Genomic DNA, 24200 nt, shown 5'->3' on the forward strand with positions numbered 1-24200 from the left:
TGGATTTGGGTGACCTGTTTCTTTGCTGCTCTAATTCCATGCTTTGACAGAAGCCATTAACACAGGCTCAGCCAGAGCTTGGGCCTCATCAGTGTGTTTCAAATGAAAGCTGTACTATATGGCAATTATGCTTGCTATGGCTGCACCCAGTGAGAGTGTAAAGGTAGGAAGTAGTAGGAAGAGTCTATTACCACTAAGCAGTGACCAAAGAAGAGGAGAACTTTAGCAGTAGGAAATGCAAGGTGATGGTGGAGGCAGGGAAGTCAAATGGTGCAGATATGCATCTGCTGAACCACTGCAGCAGTTCCCACTGAGCACTCTGAAGCAGCCACATCACACACATCTATACAACGCTGAATTCAGTTGGCTCCTTGCAGCTGCTTCTCTCCACCCAGGGAAAGGATGCTGTGTTTTCTCCATGTTTTGCAAAGCATTTGGACAAGATGCCTTCAGTGGGTCACCTTCCCAAGTGGGTCAGTCAATCGCCATTTCCCTCTGGTCCCGATCCATTGTGCCGTCCAGAAGGAGAGGGAGTCTGCAGCTCTTGACAATCTGTGTGTAAACTTGGAAGAGTACATGTGAACAGGCGGAGACATCAACAGGGGAGTGGAGCAGGACCAGAGGACTGGCAGTGGGCTCCTTGCTGAGGTGTAAACCTTGGCAAGTGCCCCCAGTCATGACAACCCCAGAATATGTCCCTGCATGGGTGTATGTCTTGGTTGTTGCTCGGGGGTAGAAGCCTTTCCCTAGCCCTTCCTGCCTATTGCAGTATGTCATTGGCCATAATTGGCTACACAAGCGTTCCGCATAGCAGATATGTAAAGGGAGAATGCATGCATTTCTAAATATTCAGGGATGGAGATCAGCCACCAATCAGGTACATCCCTAAGTGTTTAGCAAGTGTTTAGTGTTTAGCAATTCATGTTTCCCATGCCAGATTCCCCCTGTTTCATGTGGCACACACAGTTTTGATGTTGCTGCAGCAAACATGATTGCCATGCAAACTGTGAAGAGGCTCAGAGAGACAGCTGCACTAGTCAGGTATTCTGGTTCAGTCTTGTAAGCTACCCAGAGTGGCTGGGGAAACCCAGCCAGATGGGCAGGGTATCAGTAGTAGTAGTAGTAGTAGTAGTAGTAGTAGTAGTAGTAGTATAGCAGTAATACAGTTCATGAATCCACCATGCAAGCCTGAATGGCATTAGAAATGCTTCCTTCAGAGTGGCCCAAGATTGAAATGTGGGTGAAGGGGAGTGACCTTATGTGAAGGATGGGAAACCATTTCGGTATCAGTGAACTGCAACTCCCATAATCCTTGACTTTTGGCTATGTTGGCTGAGGCTCATGAGAGTTGACAGGGGAGGGGAACCTGTGTCTCTCCACACAGAAGTTACTGGGTTTTAACTCCAATCATCCCTGACAACTTGGTTGGGGCTAGTGGGAGTTGGAGTCTCCAACAACATCCGAAAGCCAGCCCCCACCCCCACCTTACCCCACCAAAATAATGTTCTAAAGAAGGAAATGCAAGCTTGCCATATTGCTTATACCTGTTCCTTATTTTATTCTTAGTCCTGCAATGTGTCTTGCTTTTAAACTGATTAACTGAAGATAATTCTGAGAGTATTAATAAAGGAAAGAGCACCCCTTCCATCTGAATAACAATTCACATAATTCATTGGGAAAGTCATCTGTAAAACCTTACTTGAGTGGAGACTTCTACACAGTTTGCTTATTACAAATGTTGTTTCTGTTGAACACTCTTTGGAAGGGAAAATATGTCTTTTAAATTACAACCTCTGTTAAAGCCTGTGATTAATGAATTAATCAATTGCAATAATTAATTCCATTTTTTCTCTTATCCTAATTATTGTTGTGTTGCAGTCCACTGCCCACCTCTAGGGATCAGAGCCTCCATCATTCTGCAGAAAGCGGTGGGTGGGGTGGGTGGAATCCCGGATAGTTCAGATCTGTAGCCATTAGACCATAATGTTTTTTTCTTTCTTTGCATTGTGCAAGGAATAGAAACAGTCTACACTGTGATTACCTAAAAGGAGCAGGGAACAACTCACCTGGTTTACATGGTTGCTGATGCTCATTCGGTTCTAGTCCTTAGCTGCAAGGAAAATGGAAAATATATGGAAAGAAGCTTACCATTTTGCATGAGACTGGACAGATCTATTCAGCTTATTTAGGACTTGGAACACTGTAAAGTTTATGGGAAAACTAAATCTTCATTGTTGAGTTTAACCCCACTTTGGAGATCTGGCACTGTACCCAGTGCTGGTGTTCCAGCCACATAGCAGACTTTGACTTGCACATCAAAACTTTCCCCTCCTCTCACCTGTGCAACCTCAGAATCTGCTTTAGAGGGCTGGGGAACCTTATGGAGTAGATTTTGGGGGTGCAGAAGGAGGGGAGGAAAAGGGGCTGTGCAGTTGGATTTGACTGGACTGGATTGGATACAACCAATGGATTCCAGGTCAGGAGGATGTAAGGAATTGCAATATGCCATTCAGGCGTTCTGTTAAAGTTTGGGTGAATAATATGAGGAGGGTCCCACAATGTCCCTGTTGGCTTCACCCTCAACATTTCCATGTTTAGAGGAAATCCTCCCCACAATTGGGAACCCTACACAGTCCTTTAATTGACAAAGCGAGACCAAACCTGGGAACTTTAGCATACAAGTATGCGCTGTGCCATGGAACCAGCAAATGTTCATAAACTGTGCTGAGCTGGGATTTATCCAAAATGTTCCTACAGTTTCTTTACCCTCCCAGATGAAATATTTAAGATATAATGGGATCCATTTCACCCCAGCCCAAGACATATTCACCCTGTCTTGTTCATAGAGCATTCTATTTAAATTGCTAGCAAAATTAAGCCAGCACAAAAAGGAATAGATAGAATTTCAGGAGGGAGGACACTGGAAATCATAATGCAGGTTTGTGTTTCCTACCAATGTTAGAAATTCCATTCTGGTTTGTTGAAGGAAGGTCTCTTTCAAATCAGCAGATGTCAGGCTTGCACAGTTAGTAACTCAAGCCAAATGCAGCCATGTATGGTGGCTCACTAGGGTCACAGCAAACCTCCTGTTCTGCTGCCTGCCTATATAAGAAAAGATTAAGGGAAGATATGGTAGCAGTCTCTTCAGAAATGTGAAGGGATGTCAGGCAGAAGATATTCTCATTGCCCCACTAGAACCAGTGGGTGGCATTGTGCAGGGAAACAACACTCTTGGCTGTTAGGAAAGCCCTGCTAATTGTATGAGTTGTGCAAACCATGCAAAAGGCTGCCCTTCACTGGATGTATTTAAGCAGGAGGTAGCCCATTGCCACAGATGCTCTGAAGGTTCTGTATTGAGCAGGAGTTGCACCAGGTGACCTTCAAGGTCCCTTTCACCTCTGTTGACTGCAAAACAGAGTAGATTTGTCAAGGACCTGGTGGGCTATGCTCAGCTTGGTCAGTCATGAGTTGTGCAGGTCTGATATAGTTGGATAACAGTTGCATAACAATTGTTGTTCAGCATCCAGTTTTGGACAGATGTTTGGGCAGATGCCTTGCTGAGAATCACAAGCATCAGAGCTTACTAGCCACCCACCCCCTGCTGTACATCCTCTGCATGGAGCCATAGTGATGCCCCTGAACTCTGAGATTTTGTGTGTTTTTTTCATTCTGAAATAAGTAATCATACAACTCTGGAACTTACCCAGTGCCTTCTCAAAAACATAGTGTTTGCCTAATATAGCCAATAGGAAATTGTTCTTTCTGGAGTAGTATCATGAAGGAGAGTAATGTTTAGCACCCTTGGTTAAGGTTTCCATCCCTGCCCCCCTCAGCCATCCCACCCCACTGAGTTTCTTAGATAGAATTACCCACACAAATCATTTTATTTCTCCTAGAAAGGAAAAGGGCACCATTGCATTGTCTCAAGGGGTTAAATGTATAGGGATACTGTAATCTGTGATTAATTGGTAGTATTTCTGGTGGCAAGACTATCATAAAAATTAAGAGATAGATGAAGCCCCCTTTAAAAAGAGATTGCATGCCTCCAGTGAAATATCTGGTGCTTTCTTTTGCTTTATTCACTTTCTGTCATGATGAAATCAAGTTTCCTTTCAGATTCATTAATTCTTTGGACCTGGATGTCAACATCACTCTTGGCAATGAGGATTTTGTCAGTATTAACAAAAGTTACGGTGTTTCAAGCTACAGGACCCTGGCAAGGGGAAGGTGAGATGCTGTCAACATTTCCATGCTCTGAGCTAGCACCCATTTCTCTTTGGGGGCTCTCTGTGATATCTCTGGGTCAGTTCACTAGAAATTTGGCTCTTTCTTGTTATTATAAGGTATGGTTCTGGTCTAGTTTCCCCAGGTATATCTTCCAAATACCTTCCCATCCAGTTAATCAGATGAAGAGAAGTACACAGTGCGGATGATCTGGGCTAGGCAACTCAGTGGATAGCCTACACTCCAAGAAGCAAACAACAACAACAACAACAACAAAGCTCCACTGAGTTTAAGAATGAAGCTCACATAGAGCTTTCCCAGCCTGAAATGACTGCATGGAATATCCATAAGTGATCATGTAGATGTATGATGGGATTAAGCACTACCAGTCCAAGGCAGGCATCACAGTTTCCCACATAGTCCATAACAAGGAAATTCAGCATTGTTAGAACTGACAGCTCTGATCCTTTCTTGACAACAAGGAAGGACCATGTGGTACAGCGCATGCTCTGTAGGCAGAAAGTCCAAGGTTCAACTCCTGGCATTTGCAGTTTAGAGGTTCAGGTAACAGGTAATGTGAAGGACCTCTGCCTGAAACCATAGAAAGCCATTGCCAGTCAGAGTGAACAATATTGGGCCTGATAAACAAATGATGTGTATTAATCCTTCTAGTGTGGCTAGCAGGAGCTCTCACGCAGGTCTTTAACAGCTTTGCTCTCAGAGATCTTTTAACAGGAGGTTCCCAGGATTGAACCTGTGACCTTTTGCCTACAAGACAGATGCTCTTCCACTAAGCAGTGGTCTCTTTTCAAGAAAGGCATGTTCATTGTGCATCTCATCTTGCTCCTGAGTAAATTAGTATGTGTGAAAAAGATGAGTACAAAAAGTTATTCTTCTTCCAGTCCTTATGGTTGGTAAGCCTTGCGGAAATTAGTAAAACCAAACCAGGCATCTGGCAAATCTGTATTGCTTCTCTGCAATTTTGCCTACCTGCACATGCAGAACAGGGTCTAAGATGTATCTTCTTCTTCTTCTTCTTCTTCTTCTTCTTCTTCTTCTTCTTCTTCTTCTTCTTCTTCTTCTTCTTCCTCTTCCCTGTCTTTAAAGAAAACCAGAGCTGGAAAATAAAGAAATAAAAGTTTCAACAATTCTGGCAATTTACTATACAATGCAAAATAAATGCACAATTGTTTTTGATCAGTGCCCTTCTTCAGCTGTCCCTAAAACAACAGAATATTAAAATGCTAATAACACACTGTACTTAACACAGAACCAGAAACATGGGTTATACAATGCCCTCAATCAGCTTGAAGGATCTTATTAATGGGTACACCCTGTGCTTTTCAGTCATGAGTGGCTAACCAGGAACTATTGTGTTCCCTCTTTGTCATATCAAGATACAACAATGTCAAATGCAGAGTGGGAGCTGAAGAATTCATCCTGCACCTGGGCCTTCTTGATTTTGGAGCAGCATATACAGTTGTTATAACAAACGTAAGTTGCCCGTTGACTCTTGCATGCCATTTCCAGCCAATGTTCAGCCACTGAAGTCAAGGCCATGTACTTGTCTCCCACATTGACCTCAGTGGGTGTCTGGCTGAAATCCTATGTGGATTTATTAGGGACGCGGGTGGCGCTGTGGTCTAAACCACAGAGCCTAGGGCTTGCCGATCGGAAGGTCGGTGGTTCAAATCCCCACGATGGAGTGAGCTCCCATTGTTCAGTCCCAGCTCCTGCCAACCTAGCAGTTCAAAAGCACATCAAAGTGTGAATAGATAAATAGGTACTGTGTGCTGTTCTGGTTTTGCCAGCCATGCTAGCCACATGACCCGGAAGCTGTCTGCTGACAAACGCTGGCTCCCTCAGCCAGTAAAGCGAGATGAGTGCCGCAACCCCAGAGTCCGACTGGACTTAACTGTCAGGGGTCCTTTACCTTTACCTTTTTAATCCCTACTGAACAGAGTGAGATTTACTTCTGAGTAGACATGCATGGATTGCAGGTCTGGCAGGTCTGGCAAATTGCAGGTCTGGCAAATGCTGCCCACAGATGCCAATGACAAAACTTTTTTTAAAAGGCCCTGTGCACATCAGGCAGCTGCAGCCTCTACTTAATTTCCTCAGACACCTCTGGATCATGACATAGGACCCAGAGGCATTCTGGGAAAATTAAGATGGTGGCAGCTGCCTCAGTGTAGAAGAATTATCCTTTGTCTACCCAGAAACAAGCCCCATTGAACACTTTGTTACTTCCTTCTGAATAAATATGCATAGAATTTGTGATAAACACACTGATGAACTGATGGATGAATGAACAGACATATGAATGGATAGACACAGCCCAGCAGAAATTAAATTTTTGCTTTTAATTCTTGAGGGTCTGACATAGATTGTCCAGTTTTTTGTTTTTGTTTTGTTACTGAATATTTAATACTTCACAATTTGTTATCCATAGCTCTGTCAACTGTTTCTTGGGACACAATATGAGACTGGCCAATCAGGAGCAGGAATTTCCAATACAGTACTCATTTATTCATCCCATGTCCACAATGGAAATCAATCCAGCAAAATACAATTTGTATCCACTATTGTTCTTGCTTTCATTTCAAAAATGATTTATTGATTAACACCGCGCGCACGCGCGCGCACACACACACACACACACACACATGCATTTGCATTGGATTTTATTCGCATTGAAAAGAATGGGGTGGAATAAGATAGTGACAACATAACTTATACAACTTAATTATGTAAATTACGTTGGTTATGTAATTTTACTGCAGCAGAGAGTGAGACAAATGACAGTTTTTGACAGAAGTTGAACTGCAGCAGAATGGAAACAGTGCTGCATGCCGTGAATACAGGGAGGAACAGAAAGCAATGCTTTCTTTCATCTCTACTGTGAACAAAAATAGACAAGTAAAATTTATCACACATTCCAAGCAATGAAGTATACACATATGTATTCATCATTTCTATTGTGTGAATTAGTCTTTATCTGCAAGTAGTTATGTTCTGGATTGGTAGAGTTGGTAGATGTGAAAGACCTGAAGTAAATGTAATTGTATTATACTGAGGAGTATGTATTGTGCATTTATGTATTGCAGTCAGAATAATGTGGGATCTAGATTTATAACAGTATGAACAATCAAGAGTTTAGCAGTATGCATCAGGATGGTAAAGAACTGCCACTGATAGCACTCAAGTCAATCTGGCCTGTTTTCTGCTGGCTGTATGTCTTCTCATTATATACCTATTCTTCTTATTATTGACCAAGTGACTGATCTTCTACAATCTGGCTGTTGCAATTAACAGTATGCTTTGTTCAGCTTCCAGATCTATTATGCTTTGTGGCATATGCATAAAGAAGCTAAATTATGCATATGGTGCTGCAATATGGCTGAACTGCAGTATGTAAATAGCTAGGATCATTATCTTCTATGCCCAATCTTTTGTCAACATCAAACTTCTTTTGAAGGTGTTTGTGACATTTCTCCATAGTCCAATGAGTAATGCACACAATTACTGCTCACCCCTTTTAGCCTTCTAAAACAGGCCTTCTTGTTGTCTTTCCCTTTATGGTGATTAAATGCATCTCATAAACAATTCCAGCACCTTCCCGGTAAAAGCAGAGTTTGCTGATGCTTTTAATGTGACTTTATTTCAGTCCACTGGCAGAGTTCACAGTTGTTTAGTGGGCCCAGGAGGAGAATGCTGCTTCAGTCTTCAAAAGAAAACCTTTCCTCTCCCCACACACGCCAACATAGATTCTGCATTAACATCACCTAATCATCGTGACTTTTTCCCCCTCCTAACTTAGACTTCTACAAAGTCCCTCCAAGCATGGAAGACAGAAGACATCTCAGCCAATAATGTCCATATTTCATGGCAGATCCCACAGTACCTGTTAATATCAGCTGGAGAAGTGATGTTTTCCATTACAGGCATTGCCTTCTCTTACTCCCAGGTAATGTATGTAGAGCACAAAGAAGAAAATAAGAAATCTCATGTGCTTAATGAGGAGAAGGGCAGGATAGAAAGCTGTACTTTGCCAGGTCTTCCAAAGTCTGAGAGAACAGAGAACAAGTTGCAAGTTTGGTGTAGACCAGGGGCGCCGACTTATAAAAAATATTGGGGGGGCCCATACCGACTTATAAAAAATATTGGGGGGCCCCAAGACCTCCAAACCGCTGCTGCTGGGGGAACGAAAGGGGCAAGCCCCGGGCTGCCCTGACCTTAAGTGAACCCGTGAGGGCCCGCCCTTTGCGGCAGCCGATTGGCTGCCGCCGTGGGCGGTGAATATTAATGAGCTAGGGGGAATCCCCGCTGGGCTGACGCCAGCCCCGCGAGATTGTTGATGGGTCGAGAGCCCGCAACCCCACCCCCTCTCTAGATCGGGAGTGGCTTTGTTTTAACTCATTACTGAATGTATTTTAAAAGGTAACTATCGTCAAACAAGGAAAATAAAAAATACCAACATAATTTTGTGATTTTACAAAGCATAATATAACCAATAATTTTCTTAAATTATTGGGGGGGCAGAGCCCCCCCAAACGAATTTTTGAGGGGGCTCGGGCCCCTTCAGGCCCCATGGAGTCGGCGCCTATGGTGTAGACTTGCACCAAAATCCTGACCAAATTTACTGTGAATTTACTTGCAAGTAAAGTGTGCCTTGGACTGCAGTCCTGATCTATTAATATGTACATCTCTCTGCTCTCCATCTCCTTGTGTGGACATGATGATTGAATGCAGTGACCAGAAGATCTGGCACAATAAGAACATAAGATGTGCCCTGCTGGATTAGACCAAAGGTGCATCGAGTTCAGCATCCTGTTCTCACAGTGGTCTGTGGGAAGCCCACGAGCATGACATGAGCATAATAGCCCTTTACAGATCATTATCCTCATCCACTGGTATACAGCGGCACACTGCCTCAAAGACTGAAGGTAGTATATAGCCATTTTGACTATAGCCATATGAACTTGTCCCATATAACAGCCATCCAAGTGGGTTGCCATCACTACATCCCGTCATAACAAATTTCATAATTCTATTATAAACTAGGTCAAGTGGGTAGAAACTACAGCCCACACAAATTCTATGGAAGCAATTACCCTCCTGTATTAAAGGTTCCAGGAGTAAATGGAAACATTCGCTTTGGCTATCACAATACACTATTGGTGTTTTAAAATTTATTAGGTGATGGGGGGGGGGAACTAGTATATAAAAAGTAATCCTGAGTAATCCTTTTAAAACTTAAGGTCTAGAAACATATTAGGTTTATAGCAATATGGGACAGAATATAATTGGGAGCAGTGTTAGCTTGAGTCATGTGCTCTCTCTCTCTCTCTCTCGCTCTCTCTCTCTCTCTCTCTCTCTCTCTCGTTTCTTTTGTATTGTGCTGACAGATTAGTTCTTATTTGTGTGCAATGAGGAGGGGCCATTGTTCAGTAGCAGAGCACATGCCTTGCATGCAGAAGGGCTCCTGGTCTATCCAATATATTTTTTTAAAGGATCAGATTGCTGGTGATAAGGGAAAATCCCTGCCTGACACCCTGGAGAGATTCTATCAGTCAGAGCAAAAACTCTAAGATAAGCAAACCTGGTATAAGGCAGCTTCCTATGCTGCTTCCCTCAAACATCCAAGAAAACCACAGGGCATTTCAACAGCCACATTGATTTCAAAAGCTATGTGGTATTTCTCCACTCTCCTATATTCCTGAAGTCTCTTCTTGGGGCCCCTGGGAGAATACAGAGATAACCCACACATGACACAGGCAGGTAGGATGACGCTTACATGAGAGCTGCTGGAGGGCAGAGGAAGTATGTGCTGGTTCTCAAAATCCCCTTGATATACCTCAGTGCCATTTTCTGCCATGCCTCAGGGTTGATTGATTTATACACACATAAATGCTCATCGCTCGATGGCCGCAGCATCAGATTGTGATGGTCAGATGTGAATGAGCCATTACATATCAGACACCTCAGCAAAGACTTCCAGATCACTTCACATTACCTCAGAATGATATAGTGTTATTCAGCTGAGTCAGTTCACACATCTGTCTGCAAGTCACTGGGCCACTCAAAAGCATTTTGGTACCTGAGGTAAATGGTGTTCTACCATCCCCACCCTCTACCATTACATGTACAGATGCTGATTGGAGTGGCATATCACCACCACCACCACCACCACTATTTATTATTAAGGGAATTTAACTTTAACTTTAAATGTCCTTTACTTCACATGAGGGCAGCAAACTAACTTAAGGGCTGAAGGTCAGGCCACATGGTGGACACAGCCCTGTCCTCCAATGCCTCACCACCATTCCCTTTCTGCATCTTCTGCCAGAAGCGGCCACCTCATTCTGCCTGATGATAGAGGCCGGTCCTGGTGAATCATCAGGTGTTGAACCAAGTAACTAAGGAATACATACTGATCTGTAACTGGCCCACAAAGCCATGAGGTGATTTGCTTACTCCATCGCAAAACAGGAAAGTGGTTGAGTGCAGTCTGCAGCTTAGTACTCAGTGAGGATGCTGAGGAAATTTCTCAGTGTTTGGGAATGGACTAATCTTCCTGGTTTTCTTCCTTTCTTTTCAGGCTCCTGCCAGCATGAAGTCAGTGCTGCAGGCTGGCTGGCTGTTAACCGTGGCCTTTGGAAATGCGATTGTGCTTGTTGTTGCCCAGGCTGCACCAATGGAACAGGTATGGGATAGAATAAATTAACCATGGCACTAGGCTGGAGTTGTGAGTAACACTCCACAGGACATTCTGATCTGCTTTCAGTACATTTGGCAGCCATTCTTGCAGAACAAGGGTGGAGAAACTAGTGGCTTTTCATATGTTGTTGGGACTCCAAATCCAATGAGCCTCAGTCAACATGGTGAATTGGCAGGGATGATTGGAGTTCTCAGGTATGTTTTCTATGCTCAGGAGCAATCCCTGTCCTGTCCAGTAAAAAGGATTAGGTAGGGGGTGATGGGAAAGGCATTTTCTTTGCATTAGACCCTTGGGAGTTAAAGAAGAGAGTACAGGGTAAGATGGAAATGGCAGTCACTCACCTATTTATTTCCTAGACTTGGTTTTACTGGTGATTAACCTGGCAATCCCCAATATAGTGAGAAGAAATCTGCTTAATCACAGTTGCACCTGATTGTCCAGTTCACACATTACATTTGTTTACACCAGGGATAGGGATCTGTGTCCCTCCAAATGTCATTGGAATCCAGTTCCCATTTGGCCTAGCAACCACGGTGAACAATCAGGTATTATGGGAGTTGTATTCCAGCAGCATCTGGAGGGCCACAGGTTCTCCATCCGTGAAACATGAATGCATACCCAAAGACGCAGGACTTTCTTCATGCAAAGAAAGACATCCTTCCATTGAGGCAAGAATGCATGTTGTGTCGAAGAGGAATGTTCTAAAATGGACCATCCTTCCTAACTATCACTTCAACTTCTGTAAAGGACACAGCATCTTAGTATGACGGACAACATTTTCTCTGTGAGTGTGGCACATATGTCAGTGAACAGGAGAAGGTGTGGATTCAGGCATATCCAAAAGAATAGGCACAGCTAGTGCTCTTTTTTGTGATGGCACTCCCTGGTATGGAGTACCTTAATGGATGATATTCACCAGTACAGAGTACTATCTTTTTTTCTTTTTTGGCTGCCATGATAGTCATTTTGTGCTGCAACCATGATGATCAAGATATGACTACCAGCAATACTGTTTTTAAAAAAACCAAAGAAAGCACTGGGTACAACCAGTGGAAACCAAATCCTCCTTCCAAGTGCTAATTTAAAATGCTCAGAGAGACTTATAACCTAGATTGTTGCCGACAGTTTAATGTGTATGATTAGGACACTTGCCTACCTATGGCCCCAGTATATAGCCCAGAAGTAATGAATGCGGAAATAAGTAACTTGTACAAAGGGGAAGAGATACATCACAAAAAATAACTGATTAACCTACATAATGGAGAGAAAGGCCACTGAGCAAATGAGCAATTAACTAATAAAGCAATAGAGCTGACACAACAAGGAGAATAGAATGCAATTAGTGTGCCATCCAATTTAGTGTCCTCCCTCACAAATTAATAACATACACACACCAAAAAAAATTAATGCCAGGGCATTTAGCTGAGCACATGTGTTGTTCCAATCTGTACCAGTAACAATAGATGTATATTGCTGGGAAATGTTCACAGGAAGGACATTGGGGGGAAATAAGAAAACTAATTAAACTAGATTCATTTGACTCTACCTGCCAGCTCACATGATGCATGACCTTGCTTCTATATGACAATATCAAGTTCATGCACACTAAGGCTACAAACCATTCATTTAAAGCACTTGCCCCACCCCAAAAGTCCTGTGAATTGTAGTTCACTCCTCACAGAGCTATAATTCCCAGCACCCTTAAGAAACCACAGTTCCAAGGATCCTTTAGTGGTGTGTGTATGCTTTAAATGTGTGTATTTAGTCTCATTTTCCAGCATATGACTGTCTTTTATTGCACAGAAGAACTCCTGTGTGCAATTAAGTGTTTTTAAACTTTGGACATAATGGTGGGTTGGGGGTGGGGCTACTTAGTTGGTAATGTGTATTACTGCACTTAGTGCAAAATACGCTGAGCCAGCTCTACTGCATTTTGTGGCCATACAGCTCATTCTGCTGAGTGGGAACCTGGACTTCTGCCCCTTATGGTACATCTGCAACTACAGCTGCTCATGTTATCTCAGTCCTCTCCCAAACACACATACACACAGCGACATTTTGCTGTGGTCATGAGAACCGGTGAACTTATCGTAATTCCAGTAACTCCCCTCAGAGGCCAAAATGCCAAAATTCTGCCCTTCAGGATAGCATATCCCTGTTTTTAGCCTCCCTAAATATTCCCCAAATAAAACACAATGTGGATTTTGAAAAATTGGGTTATCACACAGGTTCCCCCCCCCCCCATGCCACACATGCACTGAAAAGAGCAGCAGTTTAGCTATATGGTCTTCCGAAGGATTTCCATGCTCACATTCCTGAGCCATTTTGGAAACCGGAGCAAACTGGAGCTTTCCTCCAATGTAAGTATTCAATGCAGGACCCCTAATCCAGATCAGTACTGCAATGGGGCCGCATGCAAAGGGATGACGCCATCCCTATCCCCCATGTCACAGTCCCATTGAGGCTTGGTGTTTGGGGGAAGGAGGCACACCAGCTATTGGTTAAAGCAAAAAGACCAAATTGTGTCCTATAAATTGCATCTAGTTTGGCCCTGTGAGAGTGATTTGCAAAGTTCTGCTCCTCTATCACTTCCAGGTGCCATATGCAGCTGGTAACTAGAAGTGAAATAGTTTGACTAAGCTTCTGTACAGCTGGAAGAAGATCAATATGTAAGTGTTGTTGGCAAATAAATATTAATTTTTTGTTTTTTTCAAAACACTCTTCTTTCTCCAGTGGCTCGAGTTTGTCCTCTTTGCTGCACTGCTCTTTATCGTGTTTATTATTTTCTCCATCATGGGATATTTTTACACCAGCATGGACCCAGAAGAACTCCTTGCCAGAGAGGACCAACAAGGGACATCAAACAGTAAAAATATGATTGGGCTTGTTACCAAGAAAGCAGAGCTATAAAGGCGGCTGTGGACACTGGCATGGGATTTTGTGGCCTTTCTCTTTTAACAAGATGTGGAGGAAATGGATTTATTTTTCATGATGGCATCTCACAAAATATATTATGTTCAGGGGAAAGGGCAAAATAGGCTCTTTTAAAGTCGGCTGAATAAATGTGAACAAACTCCTTGGACACGAAGCATTAAGAATAGATGCAAAGCGGTTTCAAATCTGCCCATTCCTTCCAGCCCCACCAAGCAGTTGGAGTAGTTATTCTCAAATGTACACAATGTGGTGAGTGACCATCATCTCAAACAATAGGTCGTGTTTATTTGCAAAGTTCTGAAGAAATGAATGAGTGAAACAACCTGGAGAGCATAAAAGTAATGCATAAAAAAATATTCAAGATATGCATCAATGGATAAAATCTAAGGGGTGTGTGTGATCAAGTATGTTATAATTCACCCTTCCGGCTCAGTTCCATTTCTGTGCCAACATGCTATTACAGGCAGACAAAAGCAATAGGTCACAATCCAGAGTGGTTTATGAAGCTTGCTTACCTATGTATCCCTGACCGAACCCCACTCTACCCCCAAGAGCCCCTCTTTCAGCAGCTCTCCTCATGGAATCTTCAACCTGATCTTTAAAACAAAACAAAGTTCTAACACTAATGTGGGAGGTGTTGGCACTGCTGTTTCTGTTGGGACCTGGAATGGTTTTCAACTAAGTTTTACTCAGTGTGTAGTCCCACTGAAATTAATGTGCATGACTAAGTTAGGTTCATTATTTTCAGTAGGTCTACTCTGAGTACAACATAGTAGAACACCACCCCAAAATGTGGCAACTGGCATTAAGGGGAAGTTGTTTTTCTCCACCTAATACTAACTACCAGGCACGATGCTAAACTGAGTCTCACCACTCTGAGTGCTGTAGTTCCAATGAAAATCAGCACATACACCTCAGCTGTCCTTTTTTTTTTTAAAGAAAAAAAAGGTGCCATTAGTCACAACGAAGTTGTTACAGTATGTGCCACACTTTTAACATCTGGAGGAAAATGGTGCTGGTACATCATACCCTGGAGCAGCCACAGAAAAAAGCGCTACACCTCAGTGTTGGTGTTAGTGCTGTTAAAACAAATCTGGTTCCTTATCACAATATTAAAGTAATGTTTGGTTTGTTTCATAATCCAACATTTTGCAAAGCTGTGTTTCTTCGAATTATCCACTCATGGAGCATATGCCTGTAAGACTTTCCAGATAGTCTAAGACTGTGGATTGAGATACAGTATTTGTATGCTCTGCTCACTAAGCTCTAGTGACTTGGCCAGAAGAGTGCTTTGATTTTGTATGTTTTACTGTACGTGGATCAACTGATCATAGACTGTTGCTTAAGAATATCGCTATTCAAGTAATAAGCTCTTTAAAATGTGACAATTTTTCTGAGCAGAAAACATTTCCACATAGAGACTGGCATGCAAGCCGTGTGTAACTTTTTATCCATCTGTTTCTCTTATTACAGCAAATTGTCACTCACACAGTGACTCTTGGACTAGAGAGACCTGAATTCAGATCCCAAGTGAGTCAGTGAAGTATATTGGCTAGATTTGGGTTAGACACAAACTCTCAGTCTATCCTACCGCACAGGGTTGCTGTGATAAGCCCCAAGTAAGCTGTCTTATGAGACACGGCAGGAAACAAACAACAAATAATGCTATGAAGATCCATCAACACAAATATATGGATCGTAGTGGTTATGTGGAAGTTGAGTAATAGTAATTGCTGTCAGTAGAAACACTTGCATAGCCTCTCCAGAATTCCACTTCTGCTCTGATGTATACACAAAGCTTTTGCATTTGCAAGCTTCCCCATTCACTTCACTGAAGGAACATGATCAGCGTGCACAACAGATCTAAATTGAGAAGTTATTGAGGATGAAAGTATCTGGAGGATGCATCTCTAACAAGCTTCAAAACCCATAAACAATTGCTGGATCAGGATATGTTAAAAGTTGGGGCACAAGAGCACCAGGGTTTACATGTTTGTGCAAAAAAAAATATGTATCTTCTTATCTCTTACTGTTCTTCAGGCTCAGAGGAAGGCAGATAAGAGCATAAATGATGCTTTTGGCTCTTGTAAGAGAATTAATCAGAGATGCATCTATTTCTTTGCAATGTCGAGAAGTGCAACTTCCAGGAGGCTTGTAATATAATTGTCCAATTTCTCAGCTTGTACAAGCATGAGATATTTTGGTGCTTGAAAGTTATAGCCTCATAATTATTGGCCCAGCTCTTATGCCTACCCTAGATGGATAGGAATTGCTCTCTCCCTGCTACCTTTCGAAAAAGACTGGTGGCAGGTAGGGCTCTGCCGGCTTCTCTTTACTTGCTAACCCCATCACTACTCCCCCCACATTAACCACCCAGTGCTTCCTCTTCCTACCCCATGCAACTACTAAGCACCCTTTCACCTTCCCAATATATTTTAAGCTACTTTTCTATTCTACAGCACCACCATTTACACCTTCACCCTTGTATCCGTGCCTACCCTTCTCCCTCCTTTTGTGCAATACCCACTTACAGAGAGACCACCCCCATGGAAACCCCCTGCATCTTCCTCTTCCCATGCATTGCAACTACTCAGCACCCTTTTCATCTCCTACTCAACTATGAAACCACCATTCCCTCCTATTCAGCACTCCCTTTTGCACCCTTGCTTTCATCTTCACCCTTATTTCCATGCTTCCTACTCCCTCTTTTTTGCAATTCTAATTTTCACTATCAGCCCTTTTCCCTGCCTCCTCCTTCCTTTTTTCAACTCTCCCTTGCATCCAGACCAGCCCTATCTCCATGCCACTGCCTCAATTCTATTCTTCAGCCCCCTGAAGAATGATGATGTATGTGACTGTATCTTTGAGATGAATAGAATCTTAAGAGAAGGAGTCAGTTTGTTCAGCTAGAGGTTAAGTTCAGCTGATGGAAGTTCTTAGCTCTATTTTTCTAGAAATAGAGGTGCTGGAACTCACCGTGAACACCTCTCTTTTTCCCTTATAAAGGCAATGGCGCCCACCAGAGAGTTGCCGGAACTCAGTTCTGATGAGTTTCGGCTGAAACAAACAAACAAACAAACAAACAAACAAACAAACAAACAACCATTCTCTTTAAGGTCAATCCGGAGCTGCTGCTTCTTTAAATGGCAATCCACTTAAAGCCTGAGTTGATGTTTGTTCCAACTGTGCGACAAAGAGTGGGTTTTCATGGGGGAAACTCTGAGGGGGGGCCCCCAAATGCTCAAAGGGCTTTTAAATGTGGGCCTATGCTGGTTTCCTGTTTGCAGAATGTTCTTCTCAGGCAGACTCACCTGGTGCCTTCATGACATATCCTTAGGCACCAGGCGAAAACATTTCTCTAGGACTAGACCTTTGTTGGTCTGTTTCTGTTTTATTATGTATTTTGGGTTCTCATTTTATGTTTTTGTGTTGTGAACTGCCCTGTGATCTTCAGATGAAGGATGGTATGCAAATTTTAACAACAACAACAACAACAGAATGGGCTTCCCCAGGGAATGTGGTGGGGCAAACAGAAAACCATGCCTAGAAAGCAACAACAAGCCTCTGCTTTCTAGGCACAGGACAAATGGAAGTGTGGACAAGTCCTCCCTTACTTCATGTGTACAAAACAGAGACATTCAACAAAGCATTAAGAGGAAAACTCCCTCACAACTATATAGCCAATAAACATACATGCTATCTCACTGAAGGATCATGCCACTCCACCTGCTTGCTTGCACCCCCCTCTTGGCAAGTTGACTTTTAACACCAACGGAATTAGCCCATAAATTGCACACTGAAAACTACACATGCTGAGATTTCCTTTTCAACATGACTATTAAATGTTCAGGAGCCCTGTGCTCTTGTTTGCTACTGGCTACCCACAAGTGAAGTTTCACTTGTTTTCCATTTTCTCTGTTTATGCCCATTATGTTTGGGGATTACTGGAGCACATTCTTTGCTCTTCAAGAAATTTGTTTGCTTTTCCTAATTCTGTTTTATGACACATTGCAAATTAGCTCTGCAACAGCTGAACTGCACGAGTGTGATGCTTCCATGAGCTGCTTCCAAATTGAAGCACACATAGAAAATAGGCCTCTTACCCACTCATCCCAAATCCCATGCCTGAAGGAACAGATGAATTCCAGCACTGGTTAGCACTAGCAGACATGATTTTAAATTACTGGAGCATTTAATTTTTTATAAGCCTTCAATTTGGGTACTTGGCTTTTGGAACACACATGGCACCTGATGAATGAAAATTATTGGGAACTTTTATTTTGTTGTAAAATAAAAGGTTTATCTGCAGAAGGCAATGCCACTGCCCAATGAGATACTCTTTAAAACCACATAATTTCCAAAAGCTCTTCCTTTGCTAAAAGCAACAACAACAATCAAATTACAAGGGGAGGGGGCAGAGGGAGCCAGAATCAGTCAGGGAGCACAGATTGTCGCACACGCAGAGCTTTAATTAAAGGAATCCAGTTCCAATATCATAAAAGAGCCATTTTACATGCAACATGACTCTTTATTTTCCATTCATATTGCCAAATATACCCCCTGTCTCAGATTTTGCCAATAGATATCTGCAAAAAGTGGTAGAAGAGACAATAAGAGGTTGAAAAACAACAACTCAACATCTTATCCTGCTCACTGATGAGATTCAAAACCCTTAAAAAGCCCAGTTTCACAATGCAGCATGATCACTGCCACAAATCTCTGTATGTTCCCTGTTTCAGAGTCATCAGGGTTAGCTATACAGAAGTGAGGAACCCGTGGCCTTCTAAATGTTCCTGGACTCCAATTCCCATCAGCTCCAACCAGCATGGTCAGTCAGTGGTCAGGGATGATGGGAGTCTAGCAATGCCTGTAAGGTCAGAAGTTGTCCGCCACCCTGCCTTCAAAAATGTCAAAGATCTGGATTAGAGATCCTGCAAGACCTGTTAGCATTAGAGCATTAGTGGAATTCAGTGTCGTTCAGTGGCGAGCGTCCCATCAACACAAGCATTGCAATTTGCCAACCAGAACAACAATCCCACCTTTTCTCCCTCCATTCACCGTTCTGGGGGTTCTCCTGACCCCCCTCCCCCAGAGCCAATTTCAGGGCGCCAGGAGGCACGGAGAGAGGAAAGGGACAGTTCCATTTTGCAAGCAGAAGCCCTCATATGCAGGGCTCACACTGACCAGACTCCTTAGGCAAATCCCACCCCTGGTCTCCCCCAAGGGCCTTCAAATCAGAATTGCTGTGGCTTCTACTCTTCCCTTTCCATCCAGAAAATATAAGCAGACTCTGCTTGCAAATAAACACCTGCAGCTTACAGATCCTTTCCCCACATTCCCTCATTGATTAAAGCCTCAGTAGGAGTGGGGAAGAAATCTGATTCAGTTTACATTTATTCAACACAATATTTATTTATTTTTCAATACTTCCAACCCACCTTTCATCAAAGAATTATCCCAGGGAGGGGTATAGCAAAATGAAATGCTTGAACTTCAAACCATTAATACATCAAATTCCAAACCATTGTATATATCAGCAGGGATTTAATAAACCCACAGTAAATAACTTCAAAAGAATAGACAGGCTTCATTCTGAAAATAAATAAAAAGATTTCATTGATTTTCATTTTTCACATCGCACATAAAACAACCTAACTCAAAACACATCAGCCACATTGCTTAAAAATATAAAATCAAATTATTACAGTTTGCTCCAAAAAAAATCTTTCCACATATTTCCATGAGATCTCGGGGGTTATAAACAAAATCTTTTGGACACACATAGTCCCAAAATGGTTGCCACACATTATGGAAAAGAGTGGGGTGGGGTGGGGGTTAGAATTCCCTTTGGTCACATGAATCTGGCACATCAGCTTTACAGCCAGGGCTATTGTCCATGCTTTGAGTACCAAGCTTCAGTGTTCACGCCCAAGGCAGTGTGCCATCACACAACTATTTCCGTACATGCCACCCCAAGGAAGAATATTAAAAGTTCTTTATGCACAATTGTTATTCCAAGTAAAGCAAGTTGAAAGGAAGGTTGTAGGTCTGTTTGAAAGGTTTCATTCTTCAAAATAAATGTGCCGCTAACATTCCATGAATACCTGAGTAAACAGGTGAGTTTTAATCTGACAGTAAAAATTAAAAAGTCAGCACCAACCATACTTCAGAGAAGTGACACATTCCATAATAGGGACACTGCCACAGAGAAGGTCCTTTTTTACACATCACCACCATATAATAAACATAGTACTTCCATCTTTGTTTCTAGTCAGTCTGCCTTTTAAAAGCATCTTTGCTAGTGTTCAGGTGTGCAGAAATGAAAAGTTTTTCATTGAATGCTGCTCTTTAAAGGTGCAGAAATAAGTTGGAAGTGTTGGGGGGTGTTTTTTTTTAGCATTTCTATGCTGTCCGGAAAGAGTACAGTTAAATTTACAATGGTATCGTTTAGATCACAAAAAACAAAAGAAATAAGCTGAACACCCCCAAACTGAACACTTCCATTTTTGGAAGAGCAGCTTGACCTGGAAAATAGAGGTATACCAACTGTTAGCAGGTCAAATTCACTGTGGCGCATTAAACTGAGAGAAAATGAGACTGTAAAGCTGAGAATATAATTAAATACTGGAAGACTTTAGATATTACCAACACACACACATAACCCTCTCTCTGCCATTCATGAAAATTCTAAGCAATTTGGCAAGAAAGATTTCTAAGCAGCAGCAAGCAATGGATTTGCACTGACCTCTTTGTAAAACAGGTGCTGCAGGAGCCAGCTTGTTGTCCGTCCATCACTCCCTACATTCCACTCCCTACATTCACATCAGAAGTCATCATGATGTCAGCTGAGCAGATACCAGAGGAGTTTTCAGGGTTCCTGCCTTGTTTGCAGATTCTATTTACATGCACACTTACCCTCTTGGTTTAGCATAATTCATTGGTAGAAAATGCGCCCATTTCCCCTTAAAATATGCATTTTTGTAAACATGGGTTGGTTGGTTGGAGAATTACATCATGAAATTTGGGAGAGGATGAATTTTGAAGGATGGCTGTGTTTCAGTACTCATGCTGTTTCAGAAAGTGCAGATCTGATAAATTTGGCTTGAAATGCAAACTGATTTGAATTTTTCCCTGTTCTTCGTTTTTATTGCCCTATTTCTGGGTCAGTTTCAGGGTACAGGGTTGCACTGCTAGGGTGGCTCATGAAGTCCCTGTGACTAGATACACATAAAAATGTACCACCTTAAGAAATATTTGCCAGGGCTCACAACTATCAGTTTGGAACCATGCGCTAGTACAGCTGTTTGCATCATGCCTATCCTTATGTTCAGTTCATCAAATCCTTCTTCATTCCCCCTTTGCAATATAAAGAACACACAGCATCCTGTCAGTCTCTCTGGTACAGTCGCATTAGGTGTACTGTGTTGCATTCCTCTAATACAACTGGTGGAATGCGACCACCACATTGAAGCACTTAGAATCACTCTTTTGCTGGTTGAATATTCATGTTACACAAAAGTTTGTATTGTAGATTTGCTAGTCTCACCTGTCTGTTACCAATGGTGACATTGGCCCTCATGCTTATTTCATTTCTCCACTCTCCTCGGTTGTTCCGGGCTCCTCCTGCAGCTTCTCCCAGATAAAGCTGTCAACGGGCTGACACCTCCATCTTCTCCGTCATGGTTTTCCATTATGGCTCCCTCGAGTTCTGTCGAACTACATTCATGGTGCTTTAAACAGGATAAGCTGAGTAAATCATTAAAAGCCTTGCTGCTCCGCAAAGACACCCTTTTCATCAAATAGCAAGATTAAATTAGGTTCCCCTGATAAATTGATTTGATGAGCCAATTTGGCTGGTACATAAGGTATTTATACAATTCCAAAGAGATTGGGATTAAAAAAAGGAAAACCACCACTGAGTTGAACTTCTGCAATCCATGCACTGGCTTTTATTAACCCCCCCTTTCCCCTAACCATACAAGTAAGATTTTGCTTAGGGTCAAATTTAAAATGACATTAAATGGATGACTATGCATAATGTGCATTGTCCTGTTCTCCTCATCCACCCCCTCACATACACACACCAATAACAGCTGCAGAGAGAAAGGGGGATCAAGACTGAGATTACAAACAAAGAAGAGAGTTTGGGAATACAGAACAGATCTGCTGCCCCTGTGGGTCCTGCTGCCTGAGTCACCTCACCTTGCCTCATGGGTGGGCTGGTGCTGGATGAAGCACACTTGTTAATCCCCTGCATCAGCATCTGCCACCTGGCTTCTTTGTCTCTCTGCCTAAAGAGGAACCAAGAGTCCAAAGAGCACACGAATAAGAAGTGATGGCGATGCTGTTGGGCTGCACAGCCAGCCTTGCAAGAACATCCTCATTATGACAAGGCTATATGTCTGCCGTTGCTTTTGAGGAACATCTGCCCTTCATTTTAATTACAGCACTTAGAATCCAGCATAGTGGCTTGAGTACAAATTGATCTTGCTTTTCAGCCAGGAAGTTTGTTTTTCCGCTCTTTATGATAATAAATGTGCCACTGGTAATGGCAAGGGGGCCATATAGTGGCTCATTGTGTTGTGTGCGCACTGAGCCTACTACTTCGGGGCAGGCTTTTCTTATTATGCGTTATTGATGTGACAGTTTGCAAACATTGTACAAAATGAATTAACGGGCTCGCCTTTTCTTCTCCCTGAGTTTGGGATTTTAATCTTATTGACGGCTACAGCTGCAATTAGCAATGATCTCACTTAAAATGTCATTTTGTCATAGGCAGTCAAGTCCTGCGTGTCTAGTTGCAAAGTGACACTCTGTGGACAGGCGATGGAAATAAAATGTGACATTCTGTGGACACCCAACACCTCCCCGGGACATAGCCAAGATATCACGTCCATTTTGAAAAAAAATCTCCAATTCCCTTTCTGAGCTGCTATTTCTTTGGAAAAGCTGGCTTCTTTGAGAGCTATAGAGTCGAGAGGGGTAAATGCAGAACTCTACTCAGTCATGCAGTTCACTCTTTGGCCTTGTGCCTTGGGCAAAGTATTATCTCTTAACCTTTTTCACAGAGCTATTGCAAGGCTAAACAAAGAAGATTAAAAAAAATATTCAGTGAAGAGTGCAACACAAATGATAAATAATTTTAAAAAGGCATAGTTTAGGTAGTGGAGACTCAGAGCCTCAGGGAACATTTACTAGGTAATGCCTAGCCCAAATATACAAACATGCTCAAGTTAAGGAAGAAATCTTGGTTTTGGAACATGGCAATCTTTCCTTATACCAGGTCTAAATTATTTGTGCATCGAGTGCAGTAGTGTCTAATGATTAGCAGTGATTTTCTAAAGCCCCAGGCAGTGATCTTTCCCATTAAGGGCAGATTGAACCTTTTAACCAGAGCTGCCATGGATTTAACATTGCATCTTCTGCACAGAAAACATGCACTACGTGTGCACTGAGCTATGGTTTTGCAGACAGCAGAGTCATGAAATTCCAGAGGATCTCCAAAACCAAAAAGTAATCCTTTCTATTAAAAATGCCAGCCACTATTATTTCCCCCTTCTGCTGAAAATAATGTTCAATCCACTGATATGACTGTTACTTAACAGGAGGGGGCAGCTGTGAAGGTGGATGGAGGAAGAATAGGTATGGAGCACCACTGAAAAACTTTATGACATTCACTCACATTCACCAGTTCAGACATTTTGATTCAGAGCACCAACAGCATGATTCAAACACTATATTGTGGGGCAGCAGCAATCTTGCAGACAGGTGAGTGTGTGATTTGCCCAATCTGCATGTTTCTTCTGCATCTGTCTACTGCTCCCACTGCATCATGTGTGAGATTTGAAGATGTCATCTGCAAAAATCTAGGCTTCCATGCTCGTAAGCTATAACCTTTGCCTTGGAAGTGTAAACTTATTGTTACAAGCCTAAATGTGTGGGGCCTTAGAGGTCCAGTATAAATGTTTTATATGCCTGTTGTCTTTGTCCATGGAGTTTTCTTGGCAGGGATACTGGAGTGGCTTGCTGGTTCCTGTTCCAGGTGGATCACATTTGGTCAAAACTTTCCACTATGACCTGTCCGTCTTGGGTGGCCCTGCACGGCATAGCTCATAACTTCTCTGAGTTATTCAAGCCCCTTTGCCATGACAAGGCAGTGATCCATGAAGGATTGACGGAAGAAATATCAACAACCTCAGATATGCAGATGACACAACCTTGATGGCAGAAGGTGAGGAGGAATTAAAGAACCTTTTAATGAGGGTGAAAGAGCAGAGCGCAAAATATGGTCTGAAGCTCAACATCAAAAAAATTAAGATCA

General features: G+C 42.5%; 1 protein-coding gene and 1 long non-coding RNA gene across 3 annotated transcripts in view; one reads left to right on the top strand and one right to left on the bottom strand.

Annotated features, from left to right (window-relative positions):
* SLC15A2 (solute carrier family 15 member 2) overlaps window positions 1–14812 on the top strand; it is a 68770-nt gene extending 53958 nt beyond the window's left edge. For both annotated transcript variants that reach the window (XM_081925094.1, XM_081925093.1), the window contains 5 exons: window positions 4117–4227; window positions 5622–5718; window positions 8045–8191; window positions 10826–10930; window positions 13679–14812. In XM_081925094.1, the coding sequence (XP_081781220.1) occupies window positions 4117–4227; window positions 5622–5718; window positions 8045–8191; window positions 10826–10930; window positions 13679–13855 (637 nt within the window). In that variant the 3' untranslated portion in view covers window positions 13856–14812. The remainder of the gene's footprint in view (window positions 1–4116; window positions 4228–5621; window positions 5719–8044; window positions 8192–10825; window positions 10931–13678) is intronic.
* LOC309377758 lies at window positions 1–22728 on the bottom strand. Its single transcript, XR_014171633.1, has 4 exons — window positions 22082–22728; window positions 21426–21609; window positions 5215–5341; window positions 1–3102 (listed from the first exon to the last, which is right to left on the bottom strand). It is a non-coding gene; the product is annotated as an uncharacterized lncRNA (long non-coding RNA).
* Between the last annotated feature and the right edge of the window lie 1472 nt (window positions 22729–24200).

Source organism: Podarcis melisellensis (genome assembly GCF_964234715.1).
Source record: "Podarcis melisellensis genome assembly, chromosome: 1".
In the NCBI taxonomy this organism is placed as follows: Eukaryota; Metazoa; Chordata; class Lepidosauria; order Squamata; family Lacertidae; genus Podarcis; species Podarcis melisellensis.